Below are 12,775 nucleotides of genomic sequence, written 5' to 3' on the forward strand. Positions count from 1 at the left end.
TATATATATATATATATATATATATATATATATATATATATATATATATATATATATATATATATATATATATATATTACTGTCTTGTAAATGTCCCAAAAAGAAATGTAACACAAAGAGATGTTTTGAGATCATCAGATTTCATCTCCTTTGTCCACAAAAATTCAGAGGCCCGAGGCGTAAGGATTTGTGCAACAAATATTAGTGTATTGAAACTACATTCTATGTAGAAACCTAAATCTACACCCTCTTGAAAGGAAAATATAATCAGTAAACATCTGTATACTGTTACACACCAGTCTCGCAGGAATAGGTTGTTCAGACAAAAGATATGTTAGTTAAAATATATATATATATCAGGAGAGTAAGTCACAGTTACTGGCCATTCTTTGCTAAATCTTTTTATGTCTGTTTTTATTGAATATTTCTAAAGAGAGGCAAAAATGGCTAAATGAAAATTTCAGTATATACAAAATTAGCAACTTGACATGCACTCAATACTCACATCCTAGAATTAGGCGTTAAGAATATATATATTTAGATGATCATTTAACCGATATAACCAGCATGCAAGAATGTTGGCTGGATTTTATTATAGTTTAGTATAGTAATTGAAACCTCAGAGAATCATGACACTTGAAAGCTCAAAATGCTGTCTGTAGTATGGCGTACATGAGAATCCCCAGCTGAAAGAAGCGGCTCGGAGTGGCTGTTTGAGCGCTGTTACACAGATGACCTTTACAGCAGCTCTGGTCCGCCGCTATGCTGGACTGGCCGATCTTGGTGGACAAGTCACCCATACAAAAACTTCTGGTCGCACATCCTTTCATCGTCATCATCTGTCCATCACTAAAGACTGTTGAAAATGAAGAATGGGAAATTTTTTTGTTACAAAACCTTTAAAACAACATTGAGACAAAAGAATCTCATTTGGGGCAGTGAGACTTTGAAAAATGACACAGTTTCATTGCCTGCAGCGCTGAGCACTCGACTCCTGTGACATGTTGATGTCAGAAATACCCTTCGGCTCATATTATATCTCATATTTAACAATTAAAATGAACTAAAGTTGTTTAATGCAGTAGAATGTACACCATTCAAAAGTGTGGGGCTGTTAAGATTAATTAACTTCTCGTCAGCATTTATTTGATCAAGAATACAGTAAAAACTATAAAAATGTGAAATATTTTTACAAAATGTATTTAATTTTTTTATTTTATTTTAAGTTACATTTTCAAGCAGACTTCAGTTCCACATGATTCTTCAGGAATCACTGTTGATTTGGTGCTCAAGAAACATAAGTAACATTTGTTTCACACTTGAAAATATTAATGTCTTGGGGTAAACTGGCCTACTTTGTACAGCATGTATTTAGGATATACGTAATATAAAAATACAAATCTAATTAATAATGTATTATTATATTATTTATTATATAAAACAATCTAATTAGATTTTTCTTTAAAAAAAGACCATTAACCTTCCTGTTCATTATGTGTAGTTTGTAAGTATTATAAATGTTAGAGCTCTGTTTATCTTACCTGTTGCCTCGATACAATGATCTTCCTTGTCTACACAAGGTAAAGCTGATGCACAATCTTCTCCGCTGCAGGTGTAGCAGTGCATTCCATTTGGGATCATCTTGGGTGATTCTATGAAATATGCATAAAGTTACAAAACTGGAAGTCATGTCTGATTTTATTAATACATTTTATCGTCACATGATAATATTCTTGGTCGTGTGTTAAACTTACCTGGTTCAGTCTGGGTATTGCACAGGTTGGTATTGCAGCACTGATTGTTAATGACTATTTTTGTAATTCCAAAGTTTGCAGAGGCAGTCACGCATTGATGAGTTTCAGAGCAGTTCTTCATAATCATGTCAGCCAATGTGTTATTTCCTACAGCAGAAACTTACATCAGCCTCATTTTAAAAATGATTATTTCAATTCAAATATTCAATCTGCCCAAAACGTACCCATATAAGATGTGGTTCTCATAGTCCCACACTGACCAACAGGACACTCCACTTTAGTTTCAGTGCATTTAATTGAGGTCTCAGGGATGCACTGATAGCAGGTTAGGGAATTTACTGAAAATGAACAAATCTTTAAGCGCAACAAATTTAAATAAATAAATATATACCCCCTAACCCTTTTAGAAAAGTCTTGCCAAAGCATATCAGTTCTGAAAAGTATGATATAATGCAAAGTAAATATAGAAAACCCTACAAAATTATATCAAACATACTTAACACTAACTAATGCGTGAAGAAAAATTCCAATAATTACCTTTATAAAAAAGTGCACTGATGAGAACAAAGAGTAGAGGCTGTGCCATTTTGATCTGAGTTCAGACTGAGATGAGAAGGGAGGGACAGGAGACTACATCTCTCAGCCTCTGAAGAAACATAAAACATGCTGAAACTGATACTGTCCCTCAAAAAAAGTGTTGCCAGCGTGTCATAATTTTTCCAGCTGAAGTTCCTATATTGAAACTAGAAACTTGAAAATTATTGGTTTATTGATTGATACTGTTATGATAATATACAGAATGAGAAATATAGAGAATGAATGTTTTATGGCGTATTTTTAATGTATATGGCAGTACAGGGAAGAAGTGGGAGGGAAAAAAAGAGGGAATAACAGCTTATGCTCGACCTGAACTGAGTAGTTTTATTCTCTGAAGCTAATGTAAGTGTGCTGTAGTAACATGGCCTGCAGCTTATCTCTATTACAGACTATAGAAATTAGGTTTTAGAAATTACAAGGAAGAAAATGCTGTTGTATAGATGGGGTGCAGTGTAAACAATGTAACTGCTTATTGTATAATTGTTACATTTATTTTGCTATGAAACAAAAAGCAGGAAATAAATCAGGGTTTAATTATCACAAACACAATTCTGTCTAATTAAGGATTACTTTTTGTGTCTCAAATATTTAGTAAATACTTTATGAATATTTTAAATGAACTGCAGCAGTGGTTCTCAGCCTTTTGGATTACAAGGTCCCCCTTTATCCTAGACAGTTATTGATGTACCTCTGTGACTTCTGTTGTAGTAGTAATAATAATTAATTTAAACAAACAAACTCATGTCAGTTTAATGTTGTACATCTTTATTTGAATTATTTTCTTTAACATTTTAATTCAAATAATAAGACTTTTAAAAAACAAAACTATTTTAAAAATAGGAAATATTTATATTCTTTTCATTACAGGCTTGCACTGAAATCTTTCTTTATCAAATTATGTCACAATCATAGCAGTTTAAAGTAATAGGTCTATAATTAGGGCAACAAAGATCAGCGTTGGTAGGTCAACCAAATCCATAAACTTCTTCAGTCTCTCTTCTGATATTTTGGACACAGTTTGTTAGGACAGTTTGTTTTTTTCTTACACATACATTTTCTTATGGAAATTGTCACTTTTATTTTCTGAACCCTTTTTAAATCAGTATTGTTTTTGTTTGTTTGTTTGTTTGTTTGTTTGTTTGTTTGTTTTTTCAAATATTGAAGGATTTTTTTTATGATATGTCCCATTTAAAAATAATTTTACATCATCTTATTTAAACCCAGAATGTACAAGCAAGCCAATAGAAGCTCCCTTATGAAACTTAAACATGGTTTTACTACAAATAAATAAATAAATAAATAAACATGGTTACTATGGCAACCACAAATTAACCATGGTTTTGATACATTAACCATAGTTTAACCATGGTATTTGTGGTAAAACTGTGGTTATACAAATGGTAATTACTACGCCGAAAAAAAAAACAATGATACTACAATCAAACTACAAAAAAAACATTATTAAACATAAGGGCTATAGATAGTTTTAATAATCGATGCTTTGAAACCATTTACTTGAGGATAGTTAAATGACTATCTGTACAGGTTATATGACATAGATTTATACATAAAGATACACAAATAAGAAACAAGATCAATTTAAAACAGTCTGGAGAGCAAGCAAAGCATCTTTATTAATTATTCCACATCTACTACAGTCCCCTTCACCACCACTAGAGGTCCCCATCTCCTCAATGAATTCCGGGCTCAACGCTTCTACAGTGTTTTGCGTTTCCAATTTGCTCAAATAGATATAACAAAAAATATATATTAGTCTCATAAATGTACAATGATTTTTATTTTAAATACGAATTTTACAAAAAAATAAAAACCTTAGATTTACATTAGGTTAAAAACTGTGGAAATGCATCTCACAGTCTGTGAAAAGGGCCATTTAGATGGATTTTATTAATTTATTTTTATTTTGATGTGGATCACCTAAGGCTCATTCAACCAGCTTCCATGTTCATTGGCCCCACACTTAAACCAAATGTAAAAAATGCATAGGCCTAGATGTCATTGCTTTAGAATTAAATGATAAAACTATAGAAACAGGCCTAATCTTTATACCAGAACACACATTAGAGAGAAGTGTTTAAAAGCAAAACACTAAAAACAAAACCCTGAAAGAGGCATATATCAGAAGATAAATAGAGAAAGAGGTGGTACCAGCATCAGGAAATAAACTCTCAAGCTCTGAGCACCATTACACAGGTTTCCCTCACAGCATGTCATGTTGGCACCAAAGCCATAGGACTGTACACGTAATCCCAGCACCTGTGTTCCATTCCCACAGAACAACTTGCTTGAACAGCCTTTCGTGGTCACCTTCTTTCCATCAACCTCAGCTGAGAGACAAAAAAGAAGAGCTGGTGTGACATTTAAAGCCCTAAATAAAAACTGCTAATTACTGCCATTCAGTCTATGTATAGATTTAAATAAAAATAAGGGTTATTTAATAATAATAATAATAAAAGGTTCACCTGTTGTAATAAAGCACTGAGTCTCATCACCCTCACAAGCCATTGTACGTGTGCAGTCTGCAGTGGCATTGCAGGTGAAACATTTCTTCCCATTTAGAGGCTTTACTGGCAATTCTGCACAGGTTATATGTAGACATGACTTAAAATAAACTTCTAAATATATATCTATAAAATGTCAAGACCTCAAACTGAAATCTTATATTCGAAGTACCTGGTGCATATACATTGTTGCAGTAATCTGTAGTACAGCATTGGGAGTTGAAGGTCACTTTGCTTTGTCCAGAATTCATGCTCCCATTAACACACGAAACAGGATCTCCGCAAGTCTTTGCAGTGCTGCTTACCACTTTTTTGCTGTCTACAAAGACCAAAATAAAACCCCCTTCAATTACCAAACCCTAACACCATTTACGCATTTTTCATGATCATCTTATTTCTTACCTACGTATACGGTTGTGGTTATGGCGCCACAACGGGATGGACAGGTTATCCAATTTGTTGTGCATGCTCCAGCAGAATCTGGTATACATCCATAACAACTTATTGCCAGTGCTGAAAAATAAGGTAAATAATGCATTGATCAGTACTTTGGTGTCAGCATGATTTGTTAGCAAAGAAAGCACCAATCTTAAACAGGAAACCAGTTTGTATCTTATATCTGATTTTAACATTTAGAAACAAATAGTATAAACATTTAAAATAAAAACTCTTTATAGATAGCTAAAACTAAAACTATAACCATTTTTTTTTTTTTTTACTTTAAACCTAAAATATTAAAATATTTTTTTTATCTCGGCTAGTTGCCAAGGCCACATTTCACATGATCAGTTAGTTTGTCTTGATGTAATAAAATAAACTAAAAGTGAAATAAAAGTTAATGATAATATAATATAATATAATATGATATAATATAATATAATATAATTAGCCATTTAAAATAAGAAAACAAAATTACTAAAACTATAACAGAAATTCAAATGAAAACAGGAAATATAAAAATAAAAACTAATTCAAAATATACTAAGATGCTAAAATAAACCTGCACTGTACCTTTGGAGAAAAAAGCAGTGGTGAGAAGCAGAGTAATGTGCAGCGCCATAGCTGGACTAGCTGAAGGATAGCAGCTCCTCAGCACGAGTTCTTATATATGCATTTCCACAGGTCTGTTTTGCATTGTAGAAAGGAGCATTAAGCACTGTCTGATTTCATCCAGAAACTACATTTGTTAAGCAGAATCCTCAAAAGGCAATGTCCTCTGTCTGAACTTGAGCTCAAGGAGGAAAAGTAAAGTGTTTAGGAAAAGCTATAGGTTCAATTTGTTAACATCAGTTAATGTAGCATCAGGAACTAACAATAAACATTTATTAATTCTAGTTAATATTAATGTGCAAATATAATAGTGCTTGAGCTGATGATAATTAATGTTTGTTTGTAACATATTAACACATTAACGTTTTTACTTGAAATATTAAATATGTTCTAGTGTATGTGTATATATACACTATGGACAAAAACAATGATACATTTAATTGTGTGTTCCACAGAAGCTATATATATGTTAACAGTGTCAATATAACATTAATTGCACTAAGAAAACACCACTGTGCTTGTATCAGAAAAAACATTTTCATAACAATGCAAATTTATATTACATGTGTAGTTTTTACCTATTTTTGCATTTTTCTGTGACGCTGACCTTTTAAAAAACAAATTTGTCTTGGAATGATACTTGAATGACTGATGCTGAGACTTTCAGTGTATCATATGACTACCTAAAGCTATCTATCTATCTTCACTATGTGTTTTATTTTAGCTTTACTTTTAAAAAAGATGGCAATTGAATCTTGAAAATAAAAGTTTTAATCGTTAATGTCAAAAAGTTTTAATTATTAAAATATAGATAGATAGATAGATAGATAGATAGATAGATAGATAGATAGATAGATAGTATTTGATGTAAAAAATTTTTTTTTTACAGTTTTTACAGTATTTAAGGATTAAAAATTAAGTGAAAATTGATACAGATAAAGTTAATTAATTACTTTATTTTCCCATTGTTACATTTATTTATTTACGTATTTATGTATTTATTTATATGTGACCCTGGACCACAAAACCAGTCATAAGTAGCACGGTATATTTGTAGCAATAGCCAAAAAATTACATTGTGTGGGTCAAAATTACTGATTTTTCTTTTATGCCAAAAAATTAAAGATCATGTTCCATGAAGATATTTTGTAAAATTCCTACTGTAAATATATCACAAGTTAATTTTTGATTAGTAGTATGCATTGCTAAGAACTTCATTTGGACAACTTTAAAGGCGATAATCTCAATTTTTTTTTTTTTTTTTTTTTTTTTTTGCACCCTCAGATTCCAGATTTTCAAACAGCTGTATCTCAGCCAAATGTTGTCCTATCCTAACAAACCATAGATCAATGGAAAGTTTATTTATTCAGATTTCAGATGATGATATTAATCTCAATTTAAAAAAAAATGACCCTTATAAATGGTAAAACTTCATGTAATCAAATTACTGGCCAAAAGAGACTACTTACAAAATTATTACAAAATGGCAATTATACTGACATTCTTACACTAATACAGGTGTACACAAGTTTCCGATGAAACCAACTGAAGCAGATACAGGATATCTATGTATGATATAATGTTGGTGCTCACTGATCAAATAAAGTACAGCTAATACAATAATACAATTATATTGTTAGAAAATTACTTTATATTTATTTAATACAGATATAGTTTTGTATAGCTTGACTGCCATGCGATTTTATGAACCAAATGATCGGAACCAAAACGCGAAATTGCGTTTTCTCATCGGCGTCTTTTCGGGTTTGTACCGTTTCGTTCACACAACAGTCTGGTACCTGATGAATGATACTCGCTGACATCTATTGAAATACTACTACATTACGAAAAGAAGATAAATGAACTATTTTGCTACATAGTTACAGCGTGTACGTCGACATTGATATTTAAACTAAAACTCATTCATTCATTAGTAATTTGGCTGTCGTCAGTCCAAAACATTCAGCTAATAGTCATGAACATGTTTTGATAAGTAATGCTACGGCTTTAATAAGCATTAGAATGGTAAATAATCGTTTTGAACGTTAAGAAACCTTCCTAAAAGTGTTGCAAGAATAGCCCTAAGAGTAAGAAGTCCCGCGCTCAGTGGTGTCCAGCATCGGTCATGTCGGAGTCGGGTCACAGTCAGCCCGGGATGTACGGACAGGGACGGAGGAGGCGGCGACGGCGAGACCGAGACCCGGGACCACCTGCTCAAAACCTCTCCGGACCCAGTCGAGATCGAGACTATGTTCCCCGTGAGCGCAGGGTGAGAATCTGTGTCGAAACATGAGCTGCCTTCCAGCATCATCATAAGACACGGTTTTTGAATGATGACAAAAACATATAATGCTTTAGTGCAGAGATTTCCTAGATGCCAAATATAATCCTCCTGCGAAGGACCCCATCCTAAAATTTAAAAGCTACTGTATGTGTTTTTTATAATTATAAAGACCAAATTTATACCTTGAAAACATTAATACTATAAAGATATCTAAAGTATAACATTTAGTTTCTATTGTATAGAATTACAGATTTGCTTCTGTGACATTCTTCTTTACTCACTTTTTTCTACTACACTGTTAGATGTTTATTTATTTATTTAATCAGTTTTTATTTATTTTAGTCAATTTAGAATTAATCATTTTAATCAAAGTTTGTAGTATTTATTCATTTATATATATTATTTATTTAAATCTTATATTTATTGCAGTTTTTCATACATTTTCCATTGACCCCCTAGCACTGTTTGAAAACCCGAGCTTTATTGACTGAATTGTTGAGCTGCATGATATTATTGTCATGTATTCTCAGGATGGCAGCGAGGAACCCACAGGACCTCTTCTACAGAAGACTCCCATTATCCTTGCTAAGCCTCCTGGAGAGCGAGTATGTGTATCATTCATGTTTATTCTACACAAGCAAACAATTCAAGTGAATGTTTTATTCTTGCTTTGGGTTGTTTTGTATTTAGTATTGAGACATAATATTGTCTTTGTTTGGTTTTAGTCCAAACCAAGTGTGCCAGCAAGTGGAGCCCCATCTTTGGAAAAGCCAATCATGCTCATTAAAACCAGAGATGAAGGGGGGAAGCCTGGGAACCCTCCTGATGTGGCTCCTTCAGTCTCAGGTGCAGGAACTGCCAAACTGGAGAGGGAAGGCCAGCGGCCGACCCAACCTGTGTATCAGATCCAGAACAGAGGCATGGGCTCAGCTGCATCCGGTGGAGCTGTGGATCGTCAGTTATTTTCTCACGTTTTGCTCCTTAACATATCTTTTAATTACACACATAAGCTTTAAAAGAATAGTTCATCCAAAAAGGAAAATTTGCTAAAGAATTTACTCACCCTCAGTCCATCCAAGATGTAGATGGAGAAGATCAGAACAGATTTGTAGAAATTTAGCGTTACATCGCTTGTTTCCCAATGGTTCCTCTGCAGTGAATGGGTGCCGTCAGAATGAGAGTTCAGACAGCTAATAAAAACATCACAGTAATCCACAAGAAATTGTCACAACTCCAGTCCATGTCTTGTGAAGCGAAAAGCTGCATGTGTTTAATAAACAAATCCATCATTAAGACATTTTAACTTAAATTCATAATCCAAACAGTAAACAAATATGTCAGTGGATTTGGATGTAAGAAGACAACAGGGATTTTCACTAAAATTTAAAACACCTTATTGATAGATTTGTTTATTACAAACATGCAGCTTTTCACATTACGTGAAGTCATTAAGGGATTGGAGTAAATTATTGTGATGTTTTTATCAGCTGTTTGAACTCTTATTCTGTCGGCGCCCATTTAAAAGATCCATTGATGAGCAAGTGAAATGATGATAAAGAAATTCACTCATCTACATCTAGGATGGCCTAAGGGTGAGTATATTTTCAGCAAATTTTCATTTTTGTGTGAACAGTTCATTTAAACCGCTATTATGGGTGTTTTATATCATGATTTTTTTTTCTGTGATTAACCGATCATCATACTTTACCATGTGATTTTTCAGCTGTGATTGGCCAGACTAAGCTCCTCCCCCCTGAGAAGATGAAGCACAGCATTAAGCTAGTGGATGACCAGATGAATTGGTGTGACAGCGCTATGGAGGTTAGGGCATGTTTTGTATCTATTGCTCTATATAGGTGCATAACAGTCAGGTGAATGTATGCTGAATGTGTGTTTCTTATGTATCAGTACCTGCGAGACCAGACGGATATGTTAGTAGTTGGGGTTATTGGGCTACAAGGCACAGGCAAGTCCACAATCATGTCTCTCCTGTCTGCAAACAGCCCTGAGGAGGACCAGAGGTTAGTCCATCATCAACATCCCGATTTGTTTCCACCAACTGATTTACCTTTCCACTTCACTGTTATTGCATTTCACCTAATGATTCTCTGTTAAACAGGGCGTATGTGTTCAGAGCTCAGACGCAGGAAATCAAGGAGAGAGCTGGGAACCAGAGCAGTGGAATCGATTTCTACATCACTCAGGAGAGGGTCATCTTTCTGGACACGCAGGTCAGACTGTAGGGTCACACAAAACTGTGCTGTTTTCTGTTTTCATGTAGTTTTCTAATAGTCATTTTCATCTCCAGCCAATTTTAAGCCCCTCTATTTTGGATCATCTCATTAACAATGACCGCAAGCTTCCTCCGGAATACAGTCTCCCACATACATATGTGGAGATGCAGGTGAGATGTACTATTTTGCAAATAATGTTGTATTTGAATATAACATAATATTGTGTATTAGTAATACACATGCCATGTATTTATATTAATAATTGTCACATAGACTTTTACAAATAGTATTCTAAAGTTTATTTGCCATGTACTATTTTAGAATATTCTGATAATTCTACTTGACAAAAGATATTCTGTAGATTTAATTAAAGTGAAATTCTCCCTTTTTTCCAACTGTTTGGTTTAGTCTCTGCAGATCACTGCCTTCCTCTTTACCGTATGCCATGTTGTGATTGTGATTCAGGACTGGTTCACTGATATCAACTTATATAGGTAATGACGGCATTGTAAGTTTCAATAATAATAACATGGAAATAAATCACCATAAGATTTAAGCACTTTCATTAGCCTTCTTTTTACTTTTTTCATTAATATATATATATATATATATATATATATATATATATATATATATATATATATATATATATATATGCTGTTATTACACAAAAATATCTTACTGACCCCAAAGTTTTGAATGGTAATGTGTATTTATGCTATATACTCCAATTGTCATAGTTAATAAATAGACGATAAATGATCTTAGGGATTACAGAAAGTCATGGTCAAAGGAAACTGGAGGCTGTGTGTGGCATAAAACTAACAGCTGAGTCTGTAAGCAGGTTTCTGCAGACTGCCGAGATGCTGAAACCCTCGACTCCATCTGCCAGTCATGACAGCACCGGCTCCTCAGGGGCAGATGATGGCTCTGAGTATTATCCTCACATAGGTCAGAAAACTATTAATGATCATTATTCCTGAATCATTTACTGAGCTATAATTGGGTTGTGCTTTCACGTTCATGATGTATGAATCTGCTGGCAAAGACTTTAATGCATGTCTTTTCTTTCTGTTTTCATAGTTTTCTTGCAGAACAAAGCAAGGAGGGAGGAGTTCTGTCCACGGAATCTGAAGAAGATGCATAAGGCAGTTGACAAGCTTATGGCGCATTCCCACCTAAAATATAAAGGTAAGTCCACTTGGCATGACAGTAAACATGTTCATAACACCACATGATTTGGTGTTTAACATTTTTTCCTGTTGTAGGCACCTTATCCATGCTGGATTGTAACATATTCCCAGGACTGAATCGAGATTATTTGGAGACAGAAGTCAATCTTTTCCTCTTACCTATGATGGAGAATGATGGGGAAGATGCTTTGACAAGAGCAGGTTTATTATTTTATAGCACATATTATCAGAGAGCTCACGCAAGTAGCTCTTTTAAAATGATGAAAATTATGATGGACTTTTCCACAAACTTTTTCCATTAAGAATTAACTTGATTTGCACTGGATCTGTATCGTTTGTGCACCAGGTTCAGGTCCCCCTCTTTTCTCTCTGCTGCCTGGTTACAGAGGGCATCCCAGCTTTTCTTCACTGGTTTCTAAATTCCGCAGTCAGATCTTGGCTATGTCCCGCAGTCAGCTCTCACACACAATCCTTACTGAGAAAAACTGGTAAGGCACACCCTGACACATAATGCTTCTGTTCTTCCTTTTGGAACTGAAATCTTTGAGTACCTTTTTACTTCAATTTAAAATAAATATTTAAATGAAGGAAGTATTAAATAATATTTTTATATATATGATAATGGATGAGTGCATTTGTTCTTACAGGTTTCATTATGCGGCTAGAATTTGGGATGGTGTTAAGAAATCATCTGCGCTCTCTGAATATAGCCGACTACTGTCATAGTCACGATGGTCTCACAATACCTGTGAGTTAATTGTTAAAGAGGACTGGGCTCCTGCTCAGATGATTTCAGACAAGAGGCAGTTCCCAAAGAGAAGACTTGGCCACAGAAATGCAGTAGTGCTGAGTGAGGTTTAATCATCTTCTCCTGTGAGGTCTGGATCACAGCAGCGGAGTGCTTTGTGGTTTTGTGCATGCATTGGTTGCTCTATGAAAATTAGTAGGTGCCTGCCAGGGTCCATCCAGTCTTGTGTTAAACTCATTGTTATTACAAAAGATAATATGCAAAGATTCAGTGATGTAAACATTTTCTTTATACAGTAAAAAATGTGCAGAAGCCTTTGATTTTCATATTGTATTCGGCTTATGTAAATAAAACGGTATGACAGCACACGTTGCTTTTCAGATATGTGTTTGA

At 34.0% G+C, this 12,775-nt stretch overlaps 3 protein-coding genes across 3 annotated transcripts; 1 reads left to right on the forward strand and 2 right to left on the reverse strand.

The window, feature by feature from the left end:
• Positions 1-363: 363 nt before the first annotated feature.
• On the reverse strand, positions 364-2,382 carry negaly6 (neuromast-expressed gpi-anchored lymphocyte antigen 6). Its single transcript, XM_042740967.1, has 5 exons — positions 2,292-2,382; positions 1,979-2,092; positions 1,755-1,901; positions 1,542-1,652; positions 364-856 (listed from the first exon to the last, which is right to left on the reverse strand). Exons 1-5 carry the CDS (start codon positions 2,338-2,340, stop codon positions 645-647), a joined length of 633 nt encoding a protein of 210 aa, XP_042596901.1. The 5' UTR covers positions 2,341-2,382; the 3' UTR covers positions 364-644.
• A 1,467-nt stretch (positions 2,383-3,849) lies between these two features.
• On the reverse strand, positions 3,850-5,933 carry LOC122139922 (urokinase plasminogen activator surface receptor-like). The gene is made up of 4 exons (XM_042740277.1): positions 5,885-5,933; positions 5,046-5,192; positions 4,835-4,948; positions 3,850-4,699 (listed from the first exon to the last, which is right to left on the reverse strand). Exons 1-4 carry the CDS (start codon positions 5,931-5,933, stop codon positions 4,491-4,493), a joined length of 519 nt encoding a protein of 172 aa, XP_042596211.1. The 3' UTR covers positions 3,850-4,490.
• A 1,740-nt stretch (positions 5,934-7,673) lies between these two features.
• Positions 7,674-12,748, forward strand: smg9 (SMG9 nonsense mediated mRNA decay factor). The gene is made up of 13 exons (XM_019090248.2): positions 7,674-8,192; positions 8,738-8,812; positions 8,933-9,161; positions 9,931-10,028; positions 10,116-10,228; positions 10,327-10,438; positions 10,516-10,611; positions 10,850-10,935; positions 11,286-11,392; positions 11,525-11,632; positions 11,710-11,835; positions 11,981-12,122; positions 12,282-12,748. Exons 1-13 carry the CDS (start codon positions 8,049-8,051, stop codon positions 12,358-12,360), a joined length of 1,515 nt encoding a protein of 504 aa, XP_018945793.2. The 5' UTR covers positions 7,674-8,048; the 3' UTR covers positions 12,361-12,748.
• Positions 12,749-12,775: the final 27 nt, after the last annotated feature.

This window comes from Cyprinus carpio, chromosome B16, assembly GCF_018340385.1.
Source record: "Cyprinus carpio isolate SPL01 chromosome B16, ASM1834038v1, whole genome shotgun sequence".
NCBI classification, from domain to species: Eukaryota; Metazoa; Chordata; class Actinopteri; order Cypriniformes; family Cyprinidae; genus Cyprinus; species Cyprinus carpio.

Excerpts from the sequence above, each read along its gene's own strand:
- negaly6 (XM_042740967.1), bottom strand. The coding sequence starts at position 2,340 with ATGGCACAGCCTCTACTCTTTGTTCTCATCAGTGCACTTTTTTATAAA. Across the intron at positions 1,902-1,978 it reads GAGAACCACATCTTATATGG|GAAATAACACATTGGCTGAC; the intron begins GTACGTTTTGGG and ends TTTCTGCTGTAG. Across the intron at positions 857-1,541 it reads TCATTGTATCGAGGCAACAG|TCTTTAGTGATGGACAGATG; the intron begins GTAAGATAAACA and ends CATTTTCAACAG.
- LOC122139922 (XM_042740277.1), bottom strand. The coding sequence starts at position 5,933 with ATGGCGCTGCACATTACTCTGCTTCTCACCACTGCTTTTTTCTCCAAA. Across the intron at positions 4,949-5,045 it reads CAACAATGTATATGCACCAG|AATTGCCAGTAAAGCCTCTA; the intron begins GTACTTCGAATA and ends TAACCTGTGCAG. Across the intron at positions 4,700-4,834 it reads TCAGTGCTTTATTACAACAG|CTGAGGTTGATGGAAAGAAG; the intron begins GTGAACCTTTTA and ends TTTGTCTCTCAG.
- smg9 (XM_019090248.2), top strand. The coding sequence starts at position 8,049 with ATGTCGGAGTCGGGTCACAGTCAGCCCGGGATGTACGGACAGGGACGG. Across the intron at positions 10,029-10,115 it reads GGTGTGACAGCGCTATGGAG|TACCTGCGAGACCAGACGGA; the intron begins GTTAGGGCATGT and ends CTTATGTATCAG. Across the intron at positions 12,123-12,281 it reads ATCCTTACTGAGAAAAACTG|GTTTCATTATGCGGCTAGAA; the intron begins GTAAGGCACACC and ends TTGTTCTTACAG.